At 39.3% G+C, this 23,761-nt stretch overlaps 1 protein-coding gene and 2 long non-coding RNA genes across 52 annotated transcripts in view; 2 read left to right on the top strand and 1 right to left on the bottom strand.

Moving 5' to 3' along the window:
- Window positions 1-7,238: 7,238 nt before the first annotated feature.
- LOC127997289 (uncharacterized) lies at window positions 7,239-10,347 on the bottom strand. 50 transcript variants are annotated; one of them, XM_052592087.1, is made up of 7 exons: window positions 10,133-10,347; window positions 8,553-9,121; window positions 8,411-8,468; window positions 8,317-8,356; window positions 8,001-8,034; window positions 7,863-7,934; window positions 7,239-7,766 (listed from the first exon to the last, which is right to left on the bottom strand). In XM_052592087.1, the coding sequence occupies exons 1-7, from the start codon at window positions 10,254-10,256 to the stop codon at window positions 7,431-7,433; spliced, it is 1,233 nt and encodes a 410-aa protein (XP_052448047.1). In that variant the 5' UTR covers window positions 10,257-10,347; the 3' UTR covers window positions 7,239-7,430. The 50 variants fall into 50 exon arrangements, with proteins under 50 accessions (XP_052448047.1, XP_052448040.1, XP_052447977.1 ...); XM_052592080.1 differs by having other exon boundaries at window positions 8,317-8,348; window positions 8,445-8,516; XM_052592017.1 differs by having other exon boundaries at window positions 8,411-8,516.
- A 3,103-nt stretch (window positions 10,348-13,450) lies between these two features.
- Window positions 13,451-14,649, top strand: LOC128009606 (uncharacterized). Its single transcript, XR_008181361.1, has 2 exons — window positions 13,451-14,106; window positions 14,519-14,649. It is a non-coding gene; the product is annotated as an uncharacterized LOC128009606 (long non-coding RNA).
- A 1,391-nt stretch (window positions 14,650-16,040) lies between these two features.
- Window positions 16,041-23,761, top strand: part of LOC128009923 (uncharacterized) — a 21,033-nt gene continuing 13,312 nt past the window's right edge. Inside the window, exon 1 of the long non-coding RNA XR_008181668.1 lies at window positions 16,041-16,257. This is a non-coding gene — a long non-coding RNA (uncharacterized LOC128009923). The remainder of the gene's footprint in view (window positions 16,258-23,761) is intronic.

Genomic DNA, 23,761 nt, shown 5'->3' on the forward strand with positions numbered 1-23,761 from the left:
AGCTAAAGCTAGGTAGCAAAGCTACAAGCTAAGAGCAGGCATGACTGATAGCACGAGCAAGGCTGGAACTAAAAGCAGACTAAAAGCCGACATGGCTAATAGCAGCAGGCAGACTAGAACTAAAAGCAGACTAAAAGCAAAATTTAATCGTGTCCAAAGTTTTTAAACTTCCTTGTTGGCCACCCCTCAAATGTTGCCTTGACCAATCAGATATGTTCTTGGGGTGGGTATCATAAATCATTTGTTTATCTTACCAAGCATGTGGTTCTTGCCTCACAGGGTCTAATTTTGGACATGATTCCTATAACATGATTATGATATATTTTACAAATAAATGATTGTCAGGACAATATCAAGCAAGAAAATGCGATTATTTCACTACTAGACATGACTATGTATCCTATAGTTATCAAAAGACATAGACAATAAGTGATTATACATGATAGTCAAATGTGTGGGTTACACATAAATGAATATGGAGTTAAGCAATGGAATGATTCATTCATAAGTCTTTTTTTTTGAGTTCATTCTGGTCCATATATAATGTATAAAAAGCAGTTTCTTTGCCATTCTCTGGCAAAGGACTTTTCTGTGAAGACAAAGGTTTAAAGCCCTTCCCCCTTAGGAATTTCAGTCTGGTTTCACTGGCTGGGGGGGGAAGTCAATGCAAGTATTTAACTTGATCTCCTGGGTTTACATGTGATGTCCAGCGTTGCATTTCAATCACGAACAATAAATTTGACAATCTCTTCTTCGAATTAAAATTGTTAATAATTGTTCTATTGGTGTTAATGTTGAAAGCTGTTGTGTGAACAAGTTGGTTGGTTGGTTATCTTGCTTGGTTCCTGTGGCACTAGAACTGATTTATGACTTCCTGAGGAATTCAGCTCATGTTTCAATGCACACAGCTCTGATAGACTCTTTGATTTGTCTGATTTGACTCATTTCTGCTACATAGAATACTAGCGAAAAAGTTATAATATTAACCTTTAACTCCATACCGAAGTACCAGATAGCCAGAAAATGAAAATATTAATATAGAAAAAAATATATAAAAAATATTTGTGTTTGGGACGCTGTGAGCACGGAGACTGTAGTCTATATCGTAAATTTGGCGGTCTTGAATTTGGGATTAATGAATTAATGTCTTCAGTCACAATTATTGCTGGACAAACAGCACTAAGAGATGTAAGTAATTCTGTGAGTTCAGTAAAAAAACAGAGGATTTGGTTTTGGAGGTCGAAATACAGTATTGTTCAAAATAATAGCAGTACAATGTGACTAACCAGAATAATCAAGGTTTTTTGTATATTTTTTTATTGCTACGTGGCAAACAAGTTACCAGTAGGTTCAGTAGATTCTCAGAAAACAAATGAGACCCAGCATTCATGATATGCACGCTCTTAAGGCTGTGCAATTGGGCAATTAGTTGAATTAGTTGAAAGGGGTGTGTTCAAAAAAATAGCAGTGTGGCATTCAAACACTGAGGTCATCAATTTTGTGAAGAAACAGGTGTGAATCAGGTGGCCCCTATTTAAGGATGAAGCCAACACTTGTTGAACATGCATTTGAAAGCTGAGGAAAATGGGTCGTTCAAGACATTGTTCAGAAGAACAGCGTACTTTGATTAAAAAGTTGATTAGAGAGGGGAAAACCTATAAAGAGGTGCAAAAAATGATAGGCTGTTCAGCTAAAATGATCTCCAATGCCTTAAAATGGAGAGCAAAACCAGAGAGAAGTGGAAGAAAATGGAAGACAACCATCAAAATGGATAGAAGAATAACCAGAATGGCAAAGGCTCAGCCAATGATCACCTCCAGGATGATCAAAGACAGTCTGGAGTTACCTGTAAGTACTGTGACAGTTAGAAGACGTCTGTGTGAAGCTAATCTATTTTCAAGAATCCCCCGCAAAGTCCCTCTGTTAAAAAAAAGGCATGTGCAGAAGAGGTTACAATTTGCCAAAGAACACATCAACTCAACTGGCCTAAAGAGAAATGGAGGAACATTTTGTGGCCTGATGAGAGTAAAATTGTTCTTTTTGGGTCCAAGGGCCACAGGCAGTTTGTGAGACGACCCCCAAACTCTGAATTCAAGCCACAGTACACAGTGAAGACAGTGAAGCATGGAGGTGCAAGCATCATGATATGGGCATGTTTCTCCTACTATGGTGTTGGGCCTATTTATCGCATACCAGGGATCATGGATCAGTTTGCATATGTTAAAATACTTGAAGAGGTCATGTTGCCCTATGCTGAAGAGGACATGCCCTTGAAATGGTTGTTTCAACAAGACAATGACCCAAAACACACTAGTAAACGGGCAAAGTCTTGGTTCCAAACCAACAAAATTAATGTTATGGAGTGGCCAGCCCAATCTCCAGACCTTAATCCAATTGAGAACTTGTGGGGTGATATCAAAAATGCTGTTTCTGAAGCAAAACCAAGAAATGTGAATGAATTGTGGAATGTTGTTAAAGAATCATGGAGTGGAATAACAGGTGAGAGGTGCCACAAGTTGGTTGACTCCATGCCACACAGATGTCAAGCAGTTTTCAAAAACTGTGGTCATACAACTAAATATTAGTTTAGTGATTCACAGGATTGCTAAATCCCAGAAAAAAAAAAATGTTTGTACAAAATAGTTTTGAGTTTGTACAGTCAAAGGTAGACACTGCTATTTTTTGAACACACCCCTTTCAACTAATTGCCCAATTGCACAGCCTTAAGAGCGTGCATATCATGAATGCTGGGTCTTGTTTGTTTTCTGACAATCTACTGAACCTACTGGTAACTTGTTTGCCACGTAGCAATAAAAAATATACTAAAAACCTTGATTATTCTGGTTAGTCACATTGAACTGCTATTATTTTGAACAATACTGTATGAGCACAATAAGCACAGGTGAAACACTGTTCACTTTAAAAGCAATGCACTCAAATGATAATACATAGGGAATGGTAATTTTCGTGACAGATATATCAGCTCTGTAGATAACAGCGAGACCACCACCTTTACCACTTTGACGTGGCCTCTCAATATATGTATATCCCAGTGGAGCACTCATATATTTAAGTTAATAAAATCATTTGGCTGGTGCCAAGTCTCTCAGATACAAAATAAGTCCAAAGCATTGTTCAATATGATATCATGAAGTACAGCAGTCTTATTATTCAGTGAACAAATATTTAGATGTGCAAATCGAGCAGTTTTAATTCGTACTTTCTGATGAGACAGTTTCGGATAACACAGGTTTACATGGCAAACACCACATACAGAATGCTTTTGTGTTTCAGAGGCCTTGGATAGAGAACATAAAACTTTAATGCCAGTCCCAGTAGTATAAACATGCCGCCTTAATCCTCTGTGTAAATAGTTCGGCTGACGTAAAAGCCAATATGATTTCAAGGTCTTTTGAACACATACGTCGGGAAGTAAATAATGTTCCAATGAGAGAAGTTCAGCAAAACAGTACCTTATCATGAAATCCAACTGTTGTTGAAGGACCCACTCTCCACGAAGCCCAGACAGGGTCAAAATAATGATGACAATGATGATGATGACAATGCAAAGCAAAGGAATCCGCATGATAGGAGCAGCAATATCCAAACTGAATCACTTGACATAGAATCCAGACGCGTTATCACCCGCAGCATATAAATTCTTCTCAAACATGTTGCAGTGTTCCCGTCAGCAGGATCAGCAATACCACGATGTTGTGCCCAAAATCATGAGAAACTCCACAGTAGAAATCCAGTGTCGGAGGTCCTTCATTATAATTTATTTTACAAAATTAGATATAAGACACAGTATAAGAGAAAATGTGTCCTTTTATTATTTCTCGGGACAAAATGCTGCATATTTCTTTGCGAAATTGAAATGTTAAATAATAAACTTGAAATCTTAAAACAAATCCTAAATTAAAATAAAAACTTATACAACCAAAAAATATATATCTTTCATCTAAACAAAGGCTATGTCTGTGCTCTTTTAAATCTGAGGAAACCATTTGAATTACTATCCAAAAAAAAGATGCTAAATACATGTTACATTTGGATTGTATAATAAAAAAAAAGTGAAGTAAAGACAGAATGGTTAGGTTTTACCTTTGTGAATGAGATGCAGATGTCACTCTCTTACAGCGGGTTCCACTAATGGAACAGCAGATATTTAAATGCTGCTGCTCCTTTAAGACCAAATGCACAGATCCAATATAATAATACACAAGATTTCTTTATCCACTGTATACGTTCACTTAAGACATAACTGACTTTGTTCATGAGAATACTTGCAGAAAAAAAATGAAATGCTGCTCCCAGTGCTTGTTTTGAATGAGTAAGCTCAGAATGCGTGTGAATGATTTAAAATGCTTGAATCGGCAAGAATTGGAAACAAGTGCAAACTTGAGCAAGTGCAAAAGAGCAATTCCGATCCATTTCACCCCTACAAGTGAGCGAACAACGCAAATCAGGTTAGGAATTTTACATCACTATTCAAGATAGCCGTCGGGCAGGGCGGTGATACATTTTGAAGCCCGACTGGAAAACACAATAGCCCCGGGACATTGGGCTAGCAATTTTTTAGTAATTATAACGGTTTTACTCTGTCAAAATTTGAATAAAAACACTTTACAAAACACATTAACACACTATTAAAGTTCTAAGGATACCACAGATAAAACAAATAAAAAATAAAAACTTGTGCCCAAAATTGTTGACCCCTGATCCACAGGCTACTGTGATTGTTTTTGTTCTTTAGTCCATTGTGATGTCAGCTAGCATTGTGCTACCTGTTTACAAGGGGGAAAAAAATCCAATATGGCTGCCAAACAGAAGTTCTCCAACACCCCCCCCCCCCCATAAAGCGTATGCTATGTGATCATGTTTATGTTGCAGTGGATGGATGGACACATTACCATGACTTTCATAACAGCTATGAAGACACATCATGTTTAGTATTTTCATATAAATTTAGTTGGGTTCTGATATGACAAATTGTATTAATTACAATTTTATAATGTCAACTTAAAGTCATGTACTTTGTATGAGTTGACATTTTATATTTTATCTATACTGTGTCATATTTACTATTATATTGTGTCATCTTATCGAAACTTTGATACGCGTGGCACTTTCTGTGTTTGTTGATGTTGCAGGGCATTTGAAATTATTTTATTTTTTTGTGAAGTGATGTCTGCATAGGGACCTTGTGAATTCGAACAAATCTTTTGGTTATGAAGCTACAGATAATCTATGGGGTATTGTCAAGAGAAAGATGAGAAACAAGAGACCAAAAAATGCAGATGAGATGAAGGCCACTGTCAAAGAAACCTGGGCTTCCATTCCTCAGCAGTGCCACAAACTGATCACCTTCATGCCACGCCGAATCAAGGTAGTAATTAAAGCAAAAAAGGAGCCCCAACCAAGTATTGAGTACATGTGCAGTAAAAAATTCTAATTTGTGTAGATGGTGAATTGGTGGGTTTGTTAAATGGGAGCCAAAATCCAAACAACTTCTGTCCGTGTGCATTGAATTTAATACACAAGTTTCATATGAACTTTTCCCACGACATTCTAATTTGAAAAACACCTGTAGTCAGACTCAGCACTACGTCATCTTTAAATCTCTCTGAAAAACTTGAAATAAAACCATTTAAAATAGTTCACTCATTTTTAAAATGGAAATATTAAAGTTTAAGAAATAACTTTAGAATGTTAAAGTCAAGCTTTTGTTTTTCAAAGCTGCCAGTGGCAGACTGCAAATTAGCCAGCTTTTTAATCAATTTAGCCTTCTGCAAGCATTACCACTTGACAAAGATAAAATCTATAAATACTAAAAGCACTTCTCACAATGTTAGTTTAACCTACATTAATGTGTGCTATATTAGGTGCATAGCCAGTCATTTGTGCAGAGAGTGGAAGGTAAAATGTGATTTGCGGTATAGGCCTCGTTTCCCCAGGGCAGCACTTTATTTTTTTCACCCTAATAATTTATTGATATCTAAAATATAAAAAGTGAGGAAGCCTAAAACAAACACGATGCCTGGCCCACATTGGAGCAATGACATGAAAATTGTCAAACAAGTTGGGGCCCTATCACACTCAATCTGAAATACAATGCTTTGCTAAATGTCCAGGGGCCCGTTCTTCGTAAGTCGCTTATTACATCCGAGATCAAATGATACATCCAAGATGATATCATTGTGCTAATCGGGTTCTTCGAACACACCTGTTGTGTATGATTAGTATCGCTGGCTTGAGTTATCTGAGCATTCATGTGTTAGCTTAAAAGGGGATATGTATCGATATTAGAAACCATGATCAGCAGTGCAGCGATTGGCTGGTAGCAAGACAGCAATGTAATGACATTATATAATTTAAAATGACACCCGACGAAAAACAAATTTCTGGACTTTTGTCAGGAAACAGCCAGGCATACAAAACTACATGTTATAAAAGATATATGAAACGGATAATAGATAGTTTTTTTTTTTTTTTTTTTCACGATTCCCAATTATTTAGATTCCCAATTTATAGTAGTTGTGCAGGCTTTACATTTTTATTTCAATGTAAACGTTATCCATTCATTTTATATTTGGACAGATTTGCTACGTGACAGCACTAACAAAAAAAAAGTTTCTTAAGGGTCAATATCATGTTATCTGCATCTCCATCAAGCCACTCTTATAATAGCAGTCATCACTCAAAATAATGCACCACTCTATTATCTGTATAGCATGAGTGTAAGACTCGAATACAATTATGAAGTAATAATTTTATGACAAATGCATATTTCAGTGAGTAAATCTGGCTCTGGCTGTGTCTATAGTAGGCTGTTATGGACTACACAGCAATTTTAAATAATATTTTTAATGATTATTTTAAATTATTGTCCCTGGATCAGTACGATACTCTTGTAATAAAGTAGCAGTGGTAGCAGACATATTTTGAGTATCAGTTCTGGTTAAAAAGAAGCGATCTAATCCTATTTACATCAAATAAGCCTGCTCCCGAGCAGGTTTAAGCTTACAGACCTGTTGTCATGACAGCAGCAGCTCCAGGATAAGCTTCGAAGAACAAATGATCCAAGATCACACCAAATCGTCAACGTTCAAACCCAGCTAACAGAGTTAGCGACGTACGAAGAACAGGCCCCAGGTCTCAGGGAGAGGAACTTAATGCAGTGATGCCAGAAAGTAAGTATGTGAGAAAACAGCCAAATCAAACCAAAAGACCCCATCTTTTCAATAAAGCAATTTTTATTTGAGGTGGTAGAGGAGAGGCAGAAAGTCAAAAAGGTTGAGCAAACAGGGAAAACATGCCATATGAAGATCACGGAATTTGAGAGATCTCCAGTAGGTGTTAGGCAAAATCCCCATGACCATTTCAATGACCACACTAACAATTTCATTGAACACTCCCCTGGCCCGCCATCACCACAGTCCCCATCTGCCCCATGGTCCCCATTGCCACCACGGTCCCCATTGCCACTGCGGTCCCTGACCCTGGCCTCTTCCCCAGAAGCTAGACTGTCCACTAGCCTGTCCGTTTCCCTGGCCCAGTCCACTTCCCTTACCCTGTCCCGGTTCGTGGCCGCTAGCCTGGCCCTGTCCATGGCCACTAGCCTGTCCCTGTCCCAGTCCACTTCCCTTGCCCTGTCCGTGGCCGCTAGCCTGGCCCTGTCCGTGGCCGCTAGCCTGGCCCTGTCCGTGGCCGCTAGCCTGGCCCTGTCCGTGGCCGCTAGCCTGGCCCTGTCCGTGGCCGCTAGCCTGGCCCTGTCCCAGTCCACTTCCCTTACCCTGTCCGTGGCCGCTAGCCTGGCCCTGTCCCAGTCCACTTCCCTTACCCTGTCCGTGGCCGCTAGCCTGGCCCTGTCCGTGGCCGCTAGCCTGGCCCTGTCCCAGTCCACTTCCCTTACCCTGTCCGTGGCCGCTAGCCTGTCCCGGTCCACTTCCCTTACCCTGTCCGTGGCCGCTAGCCTGGCCCTGTCCGTGGCCGCTAGCCTGTCCCTGTCCGTGGCCGCTAGCCTGTCCCTGTCCGTGGCCGCTAGCCTGGCCGTGGCCGCTAGCCTGGCCCTGGCCGTGGCCGCTAGCCTGGCCCTGGCCGTGGCCGCTAGCCTGGCCCTGGCCGTGGCCGCTAGCCTGGCCCTGGCCGTGGCCGCTAGCCTGGCCCTGGCCGTGGCCGCTAGCCTGGCCCTGGCCGTGGCCGCTAGCCTGGCCCTGTCCGTGGCCGCTAGCCTGGCCCTGTCCCAGTCCACTTCCCTTACCCTGTCCGCTAGCCTGGCCCTGTCCCAGTCCACTTCCCTTACCCTGTCCGTGGCCGCTAGCCTGTCCCTGTCCGTGGCCGCTAGCCTGGCCCTGTCCCAGTCCACTTCCCTTACCCTGTCCGTGGCCGCTAGCCTGGCCCTGTCCCAGTCCACTTCCCTTACCCTGTCCGTGGCCGCTAGCCTGGCCCTGTCCGTGGCCGCTAGCCTGGCCCTGTCCGTGGCCGCTAGCCTGGCCCTGTCCTTGGCCGCTAGCCTGTCCGCTTCCCTTACCCTGTCCTTGGCCGCTAACCTGTCCGCTTCCCTTACCCTGTCCTTGGCCGCTAGCCTGTCCGCTTCCCTTACCCTGTCCTTGGCCGCTAGCCTGTCCGCTTCCCTTACCCTGTCCTTGGCCGCTAGCCTGTCCTCTTCCCTTACCCTGTCCTTGGCCGCTAGCCTGTCCGCTTCCCTTACCCTGTCCTTGGCCGCTAGCCTGTCCGCTTCCCTTACCCGGTCCTTGGCCACTAGCCTGTCCGCTTCCCTTACCCTGTCCTTGGCCACTAGCCTGTCCGCTTCCCTTACCCTGTCCCGGTTCGTGGCCACTAGCCTGTCCGCTTCCCTTACCCTGTCCGTGGCCACTAGCCTGTCCGCTTCCCTTTCCTGGTCCACTGCCCCATCCGCTAGCCTGGCCTTGTCTGCTACTCTGTCCCTGTCGGCTTCCCTGGTCTGGTTTACTGCCCTGTACTGGACCACGTGGTTCACTGCATGCAAAGCCACTGGTGGTTGGGCAACACTTCTGTGTGGTCGGACACTGTCCATCATTGAAACAGCTTTCAGCCCACAGTGGAATCATCTCCGGTATGGGACACTGACCCGGCTTCACTGCGTGGACACAAATAGTCAGCTTTAGTTGGTGTATATAGACAGTTATTCCTCTATTTTGTAAAGCCATCATGTGCTTAAAAAGATCCTAAGGAAAGAATTGAAACGCATTTTAGAGGGGGGCGGGTGGCCCCATGCAAATTTATTTTACCACAAACAGCCACTGGGTGCCATCCAAATTCCTTTTTAAATACATGTCACATGTAGCTAAATTTCAAGCTCAATATTAAATCTGACGGAGCAACCACCAAATATGGAATCTTGAGACCAAGACCATTCCAACAACGTCTACATTGTCAGGATTACAAGAGTTCTGATTCTTAAACATTTGGAATGGAAAGTATGAGGTCCAGGTCTCACCATAAAATAAGTGGTATAACTTAGTCACCATTTAGAATTAGTTGAGAATGTCTTCAGGTAAAAATTTTATTTATTTTTAAGTCTTAAAAATTGAAGTAAAAGTAATACGTAAAAGCAGCAGTTATGAACAAATGGTCACACACAGCTTGAGTAGCAAGATGGTAATCAGTTTTATCATATCTTCCATTTTGTATTTTTGGGTAAGAATAAGCTGCACTTCCAGTACTGGTTTCCTCATGTTGGAATGAAAGATACCACTTCTGGAATCTGCATCTGAAGTAGTATTTGGAGTTACACAGTTCATGCATCTCAGAGGGGACATAGACATTTAAACTGTAGATACATTTGTACAAGTAGGCCTTACGTTTTAGGATTTGTGCACAAGCATGCACGTGAGCATGGCATAACAAATTTATCAGATATAGATATATAGTAAATGGACCAGAAATAGATATATAGTGTAGAGGGCCTCACACCCCCCTCTCAGCAATTGCATATCAGGGGCCATGCTAGGAGTCTCAAACCCAAATACACGTCTGCTTTAAAGCAAAAACATTTTTAAACCTACTACTCATCCCTAAACTGTGTCTAAAGATGAAGTCATTCATTTCTAAATTTTAGCGGTGTAATGCAGTCAGCAGATCTTCTCACCTGTGCTTCGTCTTTGAATGATGCGAGTCGTGTTCAGGTATCCAAACAGACACGATAAAACAGCAATCAACAAGAAATAAACTCGAGCTGTCATCCTCGCTGCCTGCGATCTCACAACAATCATTGCTAGAAAACACGTTAAATTGGTGCATCAAAAGAAGTAAACAACAAAGCACAAAAAAATAAGAAGAAAGCGTGTTACTGCAATCTCTACCTCTGTAAAATGGGGGGTTAAAAATTAAAGGAAATCAGATCAATTGCAACCCTAATTAAACTCACCTGCCTGTAGCTTTCTAGTAATCTGAAATGCCTATAAGCTTGTTCAGGTGAGTTTGATAATAATTAAACTAGCCTAATTATGAGAGGATTGTGCGTTTCTACCCAGCAAACAGGGGACGTCCCCCGGACGTTCCGAACGTCCGCTTAGGTCCGCAGTACGTCCGATTTATAACGTTCGCTGGCGGACGTTCGGCGGACGTTCGGGGGACGTCCGGATTTGGCCCGCTTTTGACGTTCGCTGGCGGACGTTCGGCGGACGTTCGGAGGACGTCCGGATTTGGTCCGCGTTTGACGTTCGCTGGCGGACGTTCAGAGGACGTCCGGATTTGGTCCCCTTTTGACGTTCGGAGGACGTCCGGATTTGGTCCGCTGGCGGACGTTCGGAGGACATTCGTCTGAGACAGTTTGAACGTCCCTGTTTCGTCCCTCATCTGCCATTTCCATTCCAACTCTTGAAAAATGCAGTCCTTTATCTTTTATCATCAGACCTGACCAGTGCTGGGCAGTAACTAGTTACATGTAACTATTGCAAAATAAATGTAGCAATTTGTTAATGTAATGTAAAATGTAATTAAATCACAGTTAATTATGATATTGTTAATGATTACAAAGGGAGTTACATTTGAATATTTTCACACATACATATTTAAAATATGAGACACCAATGTTTCTGGAGTTGAAGACACAGAATATGACACATGCTTATTCCATAACTGTTTTATTTCCTATTTTGGTTTATGTAAATTATTTATTTATTTAATTTTATTTTTAGATTAACTGCCTTTTTTTCCAAAGCATTGTTAGATGCCAATGTTTCCTGTCATAGCTATGCAAAGATTTGATTTCAAAAACAGTATCATAGCTATTAAACTATATCTTATGATTTTAAATCTGTATTTAACCTAAAAAAATATTGCAAAGTAAAAAGAGCTGCTAAAGTCCTATTTTGAGGTGGTTGTACTTTACAATTAAATTATAGTCTTAATTCAAGTGAAGAAGGATTCTAAAATCTGAGAGTAATCAGTGTTGAGTGCCACTGTAACATTAACCCTGCCTGCTTTAAATGATTCAAAATAATCAACATTTGAAAACAATAGAAATTTAGAAAAGTAATCAAAAAGTAATCAAATGTAATCAGTTACATTACTTAAAGTCACTTGAAACAGTGACACTGCATATTACATTTTAAATAATTTAATTTGTAATCTGTAACCTATAACATTTCCAAAGTAACCTTCCCAACACTGGACCTGACACCTTGCAACTCAGACAAAGAGAGTTGACAAAATCAACTCATATTGGATTTTAAAGAGTATTTTTGCCTAAAACAAAACTGTAATGATAACAGACTGCAAAAAAAAAAAAAAAAATGTTTTGATTTGCTGATAGATATATATATATATATATATATATATATATATATATATATATATATATATATATATTAGTGCTGTCAATCGATTAAAAAAAATTAACTAATTAATCGCACATTTTTTTTAAATTAATCGCGATTAATCGCGATTAATCGCAATTAAAAGACTGAAACTTTTTGGATATGTAAATGTAAAATGTAAATAATTAATGTAAACTCAAGACAAAGAAACTATTTAAATTCAAAATATGATTGTTTATTGGAATTTTTGTTTAACTTGTAACACAGATTTTCTCATGTAAACAACATACCTGCAATAAACCATCAATATCCTCCAAATTAACTGTTGGCTTGAAAGCCATATTTATTACAGAAATAAAAACACAGGCATGTAAGTACCATTTGAATTTCAAAACAATCAATGCCAATAATAGACAAAAATGATTTCCATGTTGAATTCTAAGTGGACTGCAAAAAAATTCCAAAGTATAGTCATTGCCAGTGCTTTAAGTGGGCCAGTATGCAGTACCGCCACTTCCAAATATAGCTCTTGAGCGTACCAACACCTCTCCGTGCGCCCAGAACGTGCTTGTAGCGTACCGGTACGCTCATTTGGACATCTGTTTTAATAGAGGTTTTAATATTTTACCTGCACTGCCGATTTTCAGAGCGCCCTTCACAATGCAAGCTTCCTAATTCATCCCACCCAGAGCAGAAACTACATTACCCATTCACCCTTAAGTTATACAAGTGAATAGCGCATGTGTCGCTTTTCCCACTGTTAAGTGTCAACAACTCAACGTGGCCGGAGAAGGTGTGTGAAACTCGTTGTGAGTTATACTAAAGCAAAATCTTGAGTATTTATTGTCTGATAAACATTAAAAATTGTCTGCGGAGGTTGAGTCGTCCTGCAGCCCCAGCTGGCTGTTCATTGGCTGCAGCATCTTTTTTCTAAGTTCTAAAAAAATACCGTAGACGGCAAGGCACAAATTTAGATATTCATTTATCTAATTAATCCATAGCCTATGCACAAAGACAATATGATCTTTTTGTCCCCTTTTTGTTTTAAAGCTTGATGAAGAGAGAGAGCGCAAGTTGCTGCAGCTGCGAGGAGGACCGTGATGCGCGCGTACAGGAGTGATTGACAGTTCGCCGCACTGTGTACAAAAAATACTCCGCTACACAATTATTTCGTTTATTTTCGTTTAAGCTTATTAACGTTAGCGTTACAGAAAGGTCTGATTTACGCACTGTTACAGTCATTGTTTTTTTTTTTTTTTTTAAACAATGACATTTGAGTTCATGATTTTAATGTTGTTTCTTGTGGCAGACTAAATGAAGAGTAATGTTTCTTGTGCCAGACTGAAGAGTAATCCGGCAGAGTTTTATACTGAAACTTTCCGTCTAAAAGTCCTTCCTTGGTCTTATCCATATTTCTTTGAACGTTGAACACACATAGGCCACAACTGGAAATAAAAAAACTGCAACCGCGTTAATTGCGTTATTTTTTTTTAACGCGTTAAATATTTCAAATTAATCGAATGCGTTAACGCGCTAATTTTGACAGCACTAATATATATATATATATATATATATATATATATATATATATATATATATATATATACTATATAGATTTACTATATAGATTTGAATACATTGTAAAATAAAGTTAATGTTAAATTAATTAATTTTCATTTCTGGAAAAAGAAAATAGGAGTAACTTCTGTAATGAAAAATGTCATTAAATCAGGAGTCTGTTTTCAGTATTTAAACATCAAAATCATGATGCTTAATCATGATGATATAAACTTTCAATAATATAATTGAACAGAGCTACAATTCGGTTTATGCATGAATGAAGAAAATATGTTTGCATCCCAGGAGCTCTACTAGAATGTTATAGAGTGAATGCCAAGGAAAACATGAAGAAAAAAAAGTGAAAAATAACACAGGTAAGACAAATTAATAAATTATTTTCATTTACGTATTAAACTGTTTATTTGTGCTATATAAATAAACTTGTATTGTATATATAAACTGTTGGTAAGACGACAAGAAAAGTTATTTAGGAAATAAATTATTTTAGTTATTGCATTTAAGACTGCTACACTACATGGAGCTCTAATAAAAAAGTAATATAGCCACACTGGAGATAGGATCCAAGCAGCTGTCGATCAAATGAGCACATGACCGAATGACGTCACTTTAGGGCACGCGGCATGTATCCATGGCAACGCTCAGCCGCTAATGACAGTTAACGGTCATCTGGTGATTTCCTCAGACACGGCTTTGAGTTTTCGCTTTTGTTTGGTCAAAAAAGGTATTTATTCTTTTATATTATTAGACATTATAGATACCTTAACCACTGTTTATCTCCTAATGCTTACATTTGATCAAGTTTACCTTTTTAAACCTTTGCTGAAGTTGGCCCACGCAGCTGCTGAGGTTAGGCTATGTGAACACTTTCTAAGCTAACGTTAGCTTGTAAAGCTGAAATGATTAAACGTATATAATACTGGCAGATATTAAACTTAAATATTTAATTTCCATATGGTAAAAATACACACTGAGACGCCTATATGCGGCAAAAAGGCATGTCCGCTACATTTCGTACCGCTTGGTCTAAATCCAAACTGTCAACAGTCTTTACAAATCGTTTGTCAATGGATAAACGACAGTCCTAGATATATAAAGTCATAACACTACTGAATGTGTTCATTTTGTTGTTTTAGGTTAAAAGACAATGGGAAGAAATGCCATCGACTAACCACAGCTGACAACCAGAGACGCGGACACGCCAAAAAACACACACACGCCCTGCAACTTTACCATTGTTCAATTAAAATAAATCTATTTTGCTTCATACAGCGTGTCTGTTGTCTTTGATTAGCTTAAAAGTACAATAAAATGACATTCAGGGGATTTAAAGTGAAAGTCCCCTAAACCTCCCGAATGTCCGCTGCACGTCCTGTGAACGTCCCCTTGAACGTCCGCGGGACGTCTTCGCGAACGTCCGCTCGACGTCAAGCGGACCCTACACGCTGACGTCCGGGGGACGTTCGCAGAGGCCATTTAGGGGACGTCCTGGGGACCTTTTTTTGTTAGCTGGGGGTATTGTGGCTTAATGCAGCACTGCACAGACCTAGTTTTTAATTTAAGCTTGTAGAAATTAAAGTTGTATCTCCTAAGTTTATTTTACTTGGAACCTTTTGTTATGTTTAAAAGGATTATTTAAGTAAATATCAAAGTTATGATACCATGGGCATGTTCAAGTTCAAAACGGTGCGCAACGTTTTGCTACTGTTTCCGGGTTGAACGTCATGTTTCCTGGAAACGGCGTTCACCGGTGTGCAACGGGGTTTGAGATGCGTTTTCTCTTGTTTGGTGGGTGTATCAGAACTGCAATCCAATCAGCAGCAACATGTACATAAAGCACGCGGTATTAAATTGAACTTGCACAATGGCTTCAAGGAAAATAATGTACAAATGTGTTCGTTGCAGCTCGGTTTACTGAGGATATTAGAAGACATGTTTGTCGTAAGTTTTTATTGTAAAAAATATAGGATATCAACAAAATGATTTAGTTGTTTATATTTTTAGCTTCATTGCAAGTGTATGACATTTGGTATAGAAATAAACAATGGTAATTACGTGCTTTTCCTAAAAATGACAAAGAAAATACAGGGTATTAAAACCGTATGAACTACAAATAAAGTCAGTATGTGAGGCTAAATAGATGTGTTTTAGTCTGAATTAGGCAAGAAACACAAAGAACACAAATATTGGCCTTCTCAGCTGCCATAGTTAAAACTCTTGCGTTATCAGAACAGTGTTCAACGCATCACCGTTTCTGTTTAAAAAAAAGTTGTGCAACGTTTTGTCGGGGCTGAACGGAGCCCTGATTTCACATCATGCACTGGGGCATGAATAATTAAAAATGTTACAATTTTCACTGTTTTTGAGTTGTATTTACACTGATTTATGGTTGCTTTTGTTTTTAGTCAAAACATATACTGTTTTGTGACATCTGGAGTTCATTTTCTACTCAAAATGACCAATTCTTACACAAAAACTTCACTGATTGTTATCATAATTATGGTGTACCAAGTATTGAGGTCTCTGTGTTCATTTGGCTATTAATTAAATTGATTGGGCATATTATCTTAAAAGGATAACAGTCTGTCTACATGCTTGTGTAACGGTATCAGGTGATTGACAGCAGTGTCATCCTATCAGCAAGTACCTTGCATTTAAGTCTGATTGGCTGTTACCTGGGATGCGTCACGTCCGATTTCCCCGTTTGTTTTGCTAGCGTCGACGGTGGTTGTAGGTAAGCGAGCTGTGTTTAATGGGTGATCCTTTCTGGAGTTTTCCTATGTATAACTTTTTAACTCATTGTTATCAATTAGTGCAGCTTTGGTGCGGTGCCCTCCGTGCTGCTTAGTGGGTCTGATGACTGTTCACCTCACAGGTAATGTTTATTGTTAAGAGCTCGTGATATGGTGCTGAAATGGCGGTGTGGGTTTAACATTCTTTCGGATATAAAATAGGCGTGATTCCCTTGTGTAACCGGTGGGCATGACTGACCAATCCGTGTTTAAGCGTGCTATCTAGCGTGATCTCCTGATGGATTCTCCTTCTCGTTCTATGCCGTGATTGTTGCTACTGTCTTCACACTATTAAAGTGCTGCGGTTAATACGGCAGCGCTGACGCGATCATCACTAAAGAGACGGGGACTGCTCGTTTGGTTCTTATCGTGGCGTTATATTTGACCCTGGATTGTGTGGGGGACTATTTGGTTCCTTCCACTTGTAGGGGAGCTAGCTGCCCTTTGTGTCTTTGTTTGATTTGAAACCTCTTTTGTTTATTTTCTGTTAACTAACCTCTAATTTTTGTAAGGATAGTTTGTTTGGTTACCTTGATTTTTATTTCATCTTTATTTATGTAAAGCCAATTAAACGGCGTGTAATATTTAATCAAGCCATTTTAATTGCTTGGTTCATGTGATCAACCATCTATAAGTACAATTTTATGTGTGTGAACCTCTATTGAGCTAAAATTGTCTTGTATTATTTAGGTGACCAACTAATTGACGTTCCTGTGCTTGAGGTTTTTTTTTTTTTTTTTTTTTCGTCATTTACATTTTATTGTTGTGAGGGTTTGCTTTATTGATGTCCATCTGGTTATTTTTTTTATGAACCTTGTTATAGTTTCTTATCTTTATTTGGCAGGCGCTGTGGTCCCACAGGTGGATTGCTCTTCCTCCTCCTGGTGGTGGTCGTCCTTTGTGTGCAGTGTACACTGTTGAGTGTGTGATTTGTGTGATTAAGTGACACGGGGTGTGTGTGTGTGCAGAAGGGTTCCTGCCGTTGGGAGCCCCAGGCCTGCCGGTATTTATTTTCTGTTTTTTGCATGTTTTTTCTTATTTAGTTTAAAAGTGGGTTTCAGTGTCCAATATTTTAAAGTATTTTTCTATTAATAAACATTTGTATTTTTGTATTACTCCCGTCTCTTGCCCAATTCTATGAGGGAATCGAACCTGTGTGCTGTGCTCATTGTTTGAGTATTTTCCCTGGGGCTAACCCCTAGGGTGGCGTAGTCGGACTTTTATTTATTAGGGAATAAAAATTTGCTCGTGTTCCAAAAATTACACCGCCCCGCCACACTCGCATGCTTCAATAGCATGGTTGTTTAGAGTGTTATCTTGCATTTAACATACAGATTTTATTTAATTCAGGGCCGGTTTCCCATACAGGGATTAAGCCTAAAGTCGTAGACTAAATGTCATTTTAAACCTGGATTTATTGAAGTAGCTTTCTCAAACATGGATTACAATAGTCTCAGACTTGCACTAGTCTAGACTTAAACAATCAGATTTCTAGAATTAGGATTAGACCTAATTCAGATCTAAATGAAGTCTTAAATTAAACCCGGTCAGAAGCAGGTTTAACCTCAGATTAAAAACTTAAAAACGTCCACAGTAGCAGAAAATGGATTACCTCGACTATTTCAACGACAATCAGAGACCACCACCAAGACCAGAAAGAAGGTTGCTGACAGGAGCAACCCACTAAATGATTTTGATGATTTACATTTTCTTGACCGTTTCCATATGTCAAAAGAAAATGCAACAAAAATTATTGGTTTGCTGCAGCCCAAGCTTTCAGGTGACTTAGTCAGGGGCACCCCTATTTCTTCTTTCTTACTAATATTAATTATCTTAAGGTTTTTGGCATGTGGAACCTTCCATTGTGAAACTGGGGATTTGTGTGGTGTAGGTGAATCAACAGTGTGCAAAATAGTACACAAAGTCTGCAGTTCTATATGTGAACTGCAAAAGGATTTCATCAAATTCCCAAATGCTGCTGAACAGGCCACCTACAAGGTAGATTTCTATGAATATGGGAACTTCCCTGGAGTCACTGGTTGTATCGACGGCTGCCACATCCCCATCAAGTGTCCCTCTACAGCAGATGCTGAGGAATTCAGAAATCATAAAAACTGGGTTTCTATAAATGCAGTTCTCCGATATTGTTGCACGTTGGAAAGGTTCAACTCATGACTCGAGGATTTTGCACAACTCCTCTTTGTACGGTTAGTTTGAAACAAGACAACACTCTGGATTTCTACTTGTTGACAGTGGTTATGCACAGACAAACTTCTTGTTCACCCCTTATCTCCATCCAGAGCAACAGCGCTATAACCAAGCTCACCAGAGGGTTAATAGAGCGCATGTTTGGTGTATGGAAGAATCATTTCCAGTGTCTCTGAAATACACTGTGGTTTGAACCTAGGAGGTGCTGTATTGTTATTATTGCAACAGCAGTGCTTCATAATTTTCTTAAATAGTGCGGCTGCCCAGACCCTGATAATGAAGATGATGATGATGATGACCAACATGTCCCTATCGCTGAGTTAGCCAATGACAGAAATGGACTTGCTTACAGAGATACTTTTGCTTTGCAGCACTTCTCATGAATGAGCCTTGAGTGATACATAAATGATTGGCATAGACAGGTAAAAAAAAAAAAATGCAGGAAATTATTTATTTAACTGAGATTTTGTTCCAAAGACAATTGACACTGCTGTTGCTTCATGTCTCTCTCTTTCATAGACAACTCCAAGATGAATAATTTTCATTTTGACTTCATGTTCCTCTTTTAAATATTGTAATTTGCGTTCAAGGAACTCTATGGCAAGTTTCTAATGAATTGTCATCCTTTTCCCTCTTGACCTGCTGCCTGGATTAGAGACTGCTGGATGCTGACTAATGCTACTGCAGGAGACTGGAATGCTGCTGCATGTTGGTGCTGGCTGCTGCTGGATTCATTTGAGCATCTTGACTGTTCCCTCTCTCTCAAATTGACTGAAATTTTTTGAGCGTTTTCTTCAGCCTTTATCCATTTTTTGGTTAAGTGTAGTGACTCCTGTTCCACACACTTCTTAAGACTAATGAATTACAAGTATTCCATACCAGGTTTTTATAGCAACCTCTCCTTAGCCACATATGCATGCCATTAATCTAATCGGGTTTCCAAAAGATGATCTCACTGGTCCTTGATTACCTTAATCTGAGACTCTGTAGTCTAGAACTAGTTAATCCAAATTTAAGCAACATCTCAGAAAGTCAGTTGTTTAGTGTGGATTAGCCTAGTCCTGGTTTATTTTAAGCCCCCCTTCCTTAAATCTTGCCCTGGAGGTCCAATGCACTGCAGTGTTTAGCTCCGACCCTGATCAACCTCACCTGTCTGGGATTCTCTAATGATCCCAAAGACATTAATTGGCATTGATTAGCATGCTCAGGTGTGTTTGATTAGGGTTAGAGCTAAACTCTGCCGGAAAGTGGATCTCGAGGTCCAGATTTGAGGATCCCTGTTTTAAGCCTTTAACGGGAAACTGGGCCTCAATGTTTAAGTAAGGTGTACTTAAAATATATGTTGTGCAAAATTAGCAAAAGAAAGAATTTTTTTTTTTTTTTTTTACAGTGAATGTTTTTCAAACTGGCCACGAATTCCCCCTAAAAGTGTGCTAGAGAGATTTAATCTGGAGTCTATATTATGCAGTGGTGATATGCAATCTAGTTTTGGTTTCTCAATAAGAGGCTTAATAACCGCCGGCTTAGAGTAAATGGTTTTGGGATGTGACCTGAACACAACGATGAGTTAATAATATTGAGATGCGGTTCTTCGGCTTCAGGTAACAACTTTTTCAGTAATTTAGTGGGTACAGCATCTAATAAACATGTTGTTGGTTTAGATACAGTGATACGTTTATTTAGTTCGTCCTGTCGTATAGTTGTAAAGCGCTGAAGTTTATCTTTGGGTGTGATGGATGAAACTGAAGTGTTAGACTCTGTAGAATCTACATTCGCTATTGTATTTCTAATGTTATCTATTTTATCAGTGAAGAAATTCATAAAGTCATTACTATTAAATGTTGATGGAACATTTGAATCAGGTGGTGTCTGGTTGTTTTTATTTAGCACAGTGGCTAAATTAACAAATATTGGATTGTTTTGGTTATTTTCAATGTTTGTTGATATGCTCTGACCTGGCAGGTTTTAGAGCCTGTTTACAGCTGGACATGTTTTCCCACGCAATTATAAAAACTTCCAAGTTAGTTTTTCTCCATTTGCGTTAAAGACTACAAGTTTCTTTCTTGAGAGAGTGATTATAACTCTTATACCATGGCACAGTACAATTTTCTCTAACTTTTATCAATCTGATGGGGGCAACAGCTTCTAATGTATTAGAGGAAATAGTGCCCATATTGCCAGTCATTTTGCTAGTTCATGTGTATTTTGGGGTACAAATAGCAGTTGAGATAAATCAGGCAGGTTATTTGCAAATCTGTCTTTGGTGGCTGGAACAATAGTTCTGCCCTGACGGTAACGCTGAGCCATATAGTTTTAATATCAGCGGTACGCAGCATACATGATACAAGGAAATGGTCTGTTACATCATCACTTTGAGGTACGATATCTATATCACTAAGATCGACTCCATGTGATATAATTAATAGAGATGTTCCGATACCCTTTTTCTCTTCCCGATACCGATTCCGATACCTGGGCTCAGGGTATCGGCCGATACCGAGTACTGATCCGATACCTGGGTGTATATCTGTATATACAGCTGTATATACTACTAGCCCTGTGTAAATTGCTAGAATTTTTTTATGGTGTGCTTCAGACAGATCCCTCAATAAAACATGAACAAATACATGGTGAACTACTGTATTTATTACAGTATTTTTATTATCTAACATGAATTTGACAGTATTATTTATTTTCTTATGCAAAAAAGAACTTCAAATGCAGCCAAAAATCTAACACCGCAAACTAAAAAAGGTATTTAAGTTTTACAATATAACTGTATAAAAAAACTGCAACAAATAAGTCTAGGAATATAAAAAAAGATCTATTAATCAGATAATCTCTAACAAGTAAAAAACAAGTAAAAAACAAGCAACCATCTAGGCATAATTATTATTATTATAGAGATGTATTATTATTACTGTAGGCTACAACAGTAGCTTTATATATTGTCAATTTACTCATGTAAACCAAACATTTATTTTAATGGGCTGCCATGAAGATCTTTGAGTGTCTGTGTTTATGATATGACAGTATTCTCAAATGAAACGGTAAATTCTCATGAAGTGACGGTTTATGCGTTCGTGTCCTCATGACACACAGCAGAGACTACAAAACAGCGAGCTCTCGCGCATCTGTGCCAGTCACCCACAGAGATGTAGATTTTGCGGGAGTAATATTTAAATAGTATTTTGCAGTTTAATATTCACAGACACTAGTATATATTCGGCTACTGTCTGGAGCCCTGCGTTTTGACTTACACGGAAGCGACTGAACGCAGTTGCCGGTACTGAATATACTCGAGAGTCTGTAACTACCGGTACTACAGAGACATACTGCTAACCACTGATCTATAATATAGTAGCGGCTTCACTGTCTTTTGGCAGTTTAGAATGTGATGAGTGATCCAGTCATATATAGATAAGGGCTGCTAACGCGTTTTCATTTCTTCTTCGCTGCTCTAAACAGGGGTTGCTTGTGGCAACACAGCACAACTTCCTGTGTTTTCAATGCATTTTGAGCAGCGAAGAAGAACCGTGCAGCGGTTAGGCAAAGCTTGCGGTCATAACTAGGTCTTTTTTAAGAAAATGGTATCGGATCGGTATATGGGTTCATGTACTCGCCGATGCCAGAATTTGTTGTGGTATCGGAGATATTTCCGATACTAGTATCGGAATCGGAACAACTCTAATAATTAAATCTAGTGTATGATTAAAACGATGAGTGGGCCCGGCAGGGCCGGCCCGCGGTATAGGCAAATGCTAAGGGCGCCACTCATCGATAGGGGCGGCAGAATGAGTGAACGAGTGATTTTTTTTTTTTTTTATTTATTTATTTTTTTATAATGGGCTACTATTTAAAAAACATTAATTCGATACCAAATAAAGCAAAAAAAAAAAAAAAAAGTCCGGCTCTTCAATCTTCCCCCGCCCATCGAGTGCTTGAAGTGCGTCAGAAACAGAGCGCGCGCACGATCAGTTGTTGGCATAGACAGTAAAAGAAATGGACACAGCGACCCCATTGGAACTCAATTGAGACAAATGAAGCCCAGTTTTTGTGTTTTTTAGCACTTCCGTTTCTGACGCGCAGACTCAAACGAAGCTTGACGACGTCAGCAAGCTGTCTGACAGATGTAAATCTTCTAAGTGGCTGTGCGTGCAAACTGCCATCGTTAATCTTGCAGAGACGGCGAGCTTGAGCGGGGAGTTCTTTGTCGTGAGTGAGCAGGAGTAAGTATTCTGATTAATTATTTTGTATAGTATTTTAAAATGTAACACCAGTATGCCATATTAAGTTAATTGCCTGCGAGCTTCTCCACCTGTCTGTACGGTAATGCGACAGAGAGCCGAGTGGTTATGACGCAATCGTTAGCCTATTTTTTACAAAAACTGTTTATACGGGGCCATAATGTAACAGAAGGTAATGGAGCCCTTTATACATTGTCGCGTATCTTTAGAAATAAATAATGGACAAACAGAGTCTTTAAACGCCTCAGATGTAAAGTTATTCGCTGTCAAAGTGACGCCAAAATGAATGGGAGTCAATGGGAGTGCTAACGCAAGTGAAGTTCTGCTAAAAGATGGCAGCCCCCACCCGACTTCAACTTCCGGTCGAGTTCCTTGCCCCTTGGTTGTTGGTAATTTGTTGTGTAGCGTGCCCGACGCCGCATCCAATGTAGACAACACTGCTTTTGTTAGCACACGGCTCGTAGAAACCATGGTAGAAACGGGCCTGGCAGCTCGCGCCAGTTCTAGACACAAGTGAAAGTTTCCTGATTGTGACGGAAGGCCGAATTTACATGACACATTATAAATGAGCATAGTCTGCGATAGATACAGTGTCAAAAAGAAGAGAAGAGGATAAAGACAGAGATTTAGTGAAAGAACAATTTATTGCATAGGAGTAAGATACTATAATTTCATGGCAGTTATTTTTACCTTAAACTTAATGTTGGCAGTTGTTTTGAGTTCTGAGTCCCCAGACTGTGATTTTGTACAATCATGTCAGTTTTAAGACGCATTTTTTATTATCATTTTTTTTATTAATGTTTTACACTACAGTTGTGTAGTTTTGGGGGGATACAGTACAGGCCAAAAGTTTGGAAACATTACTATTTTTAATGTTTTTGAAAGAAGTTTCTTCTGCTCATCAAGCCTGCATTTATTTGATCAAAAATACAGAAAAAATTTAATATTGTGATATATTATTACAATTTAAAATAATTTGTTTTCAATTTATTATACTTTAAATTATCATTTATTTCTGTGATGCAAAGCTGAATTTTCAGCATCATTACTCCATTCTTCAGTGTCACGTGTGACATCCAGTCTATCACATGATCCTTTAGAAATCATTCTAATATGATGATTTATTATGAGT

Source organism: Carassius gibelio, chromosome A1 (genome assembly GCF_023724105.1).
Source record: "Carassius gibelio isolate Cgi1373 ecotype wild population from Czech Republic chromosome A1, carGib1.2-hapl.c, whole genome shotgun sequence".
In the NCBI taxonomy this organism is placed as follows: Eukaryota; Metazoa; Chordata; class Actinopteri; order Cypriniformes; family Cyprinidae; genus Carassius; species Carassius gibelio.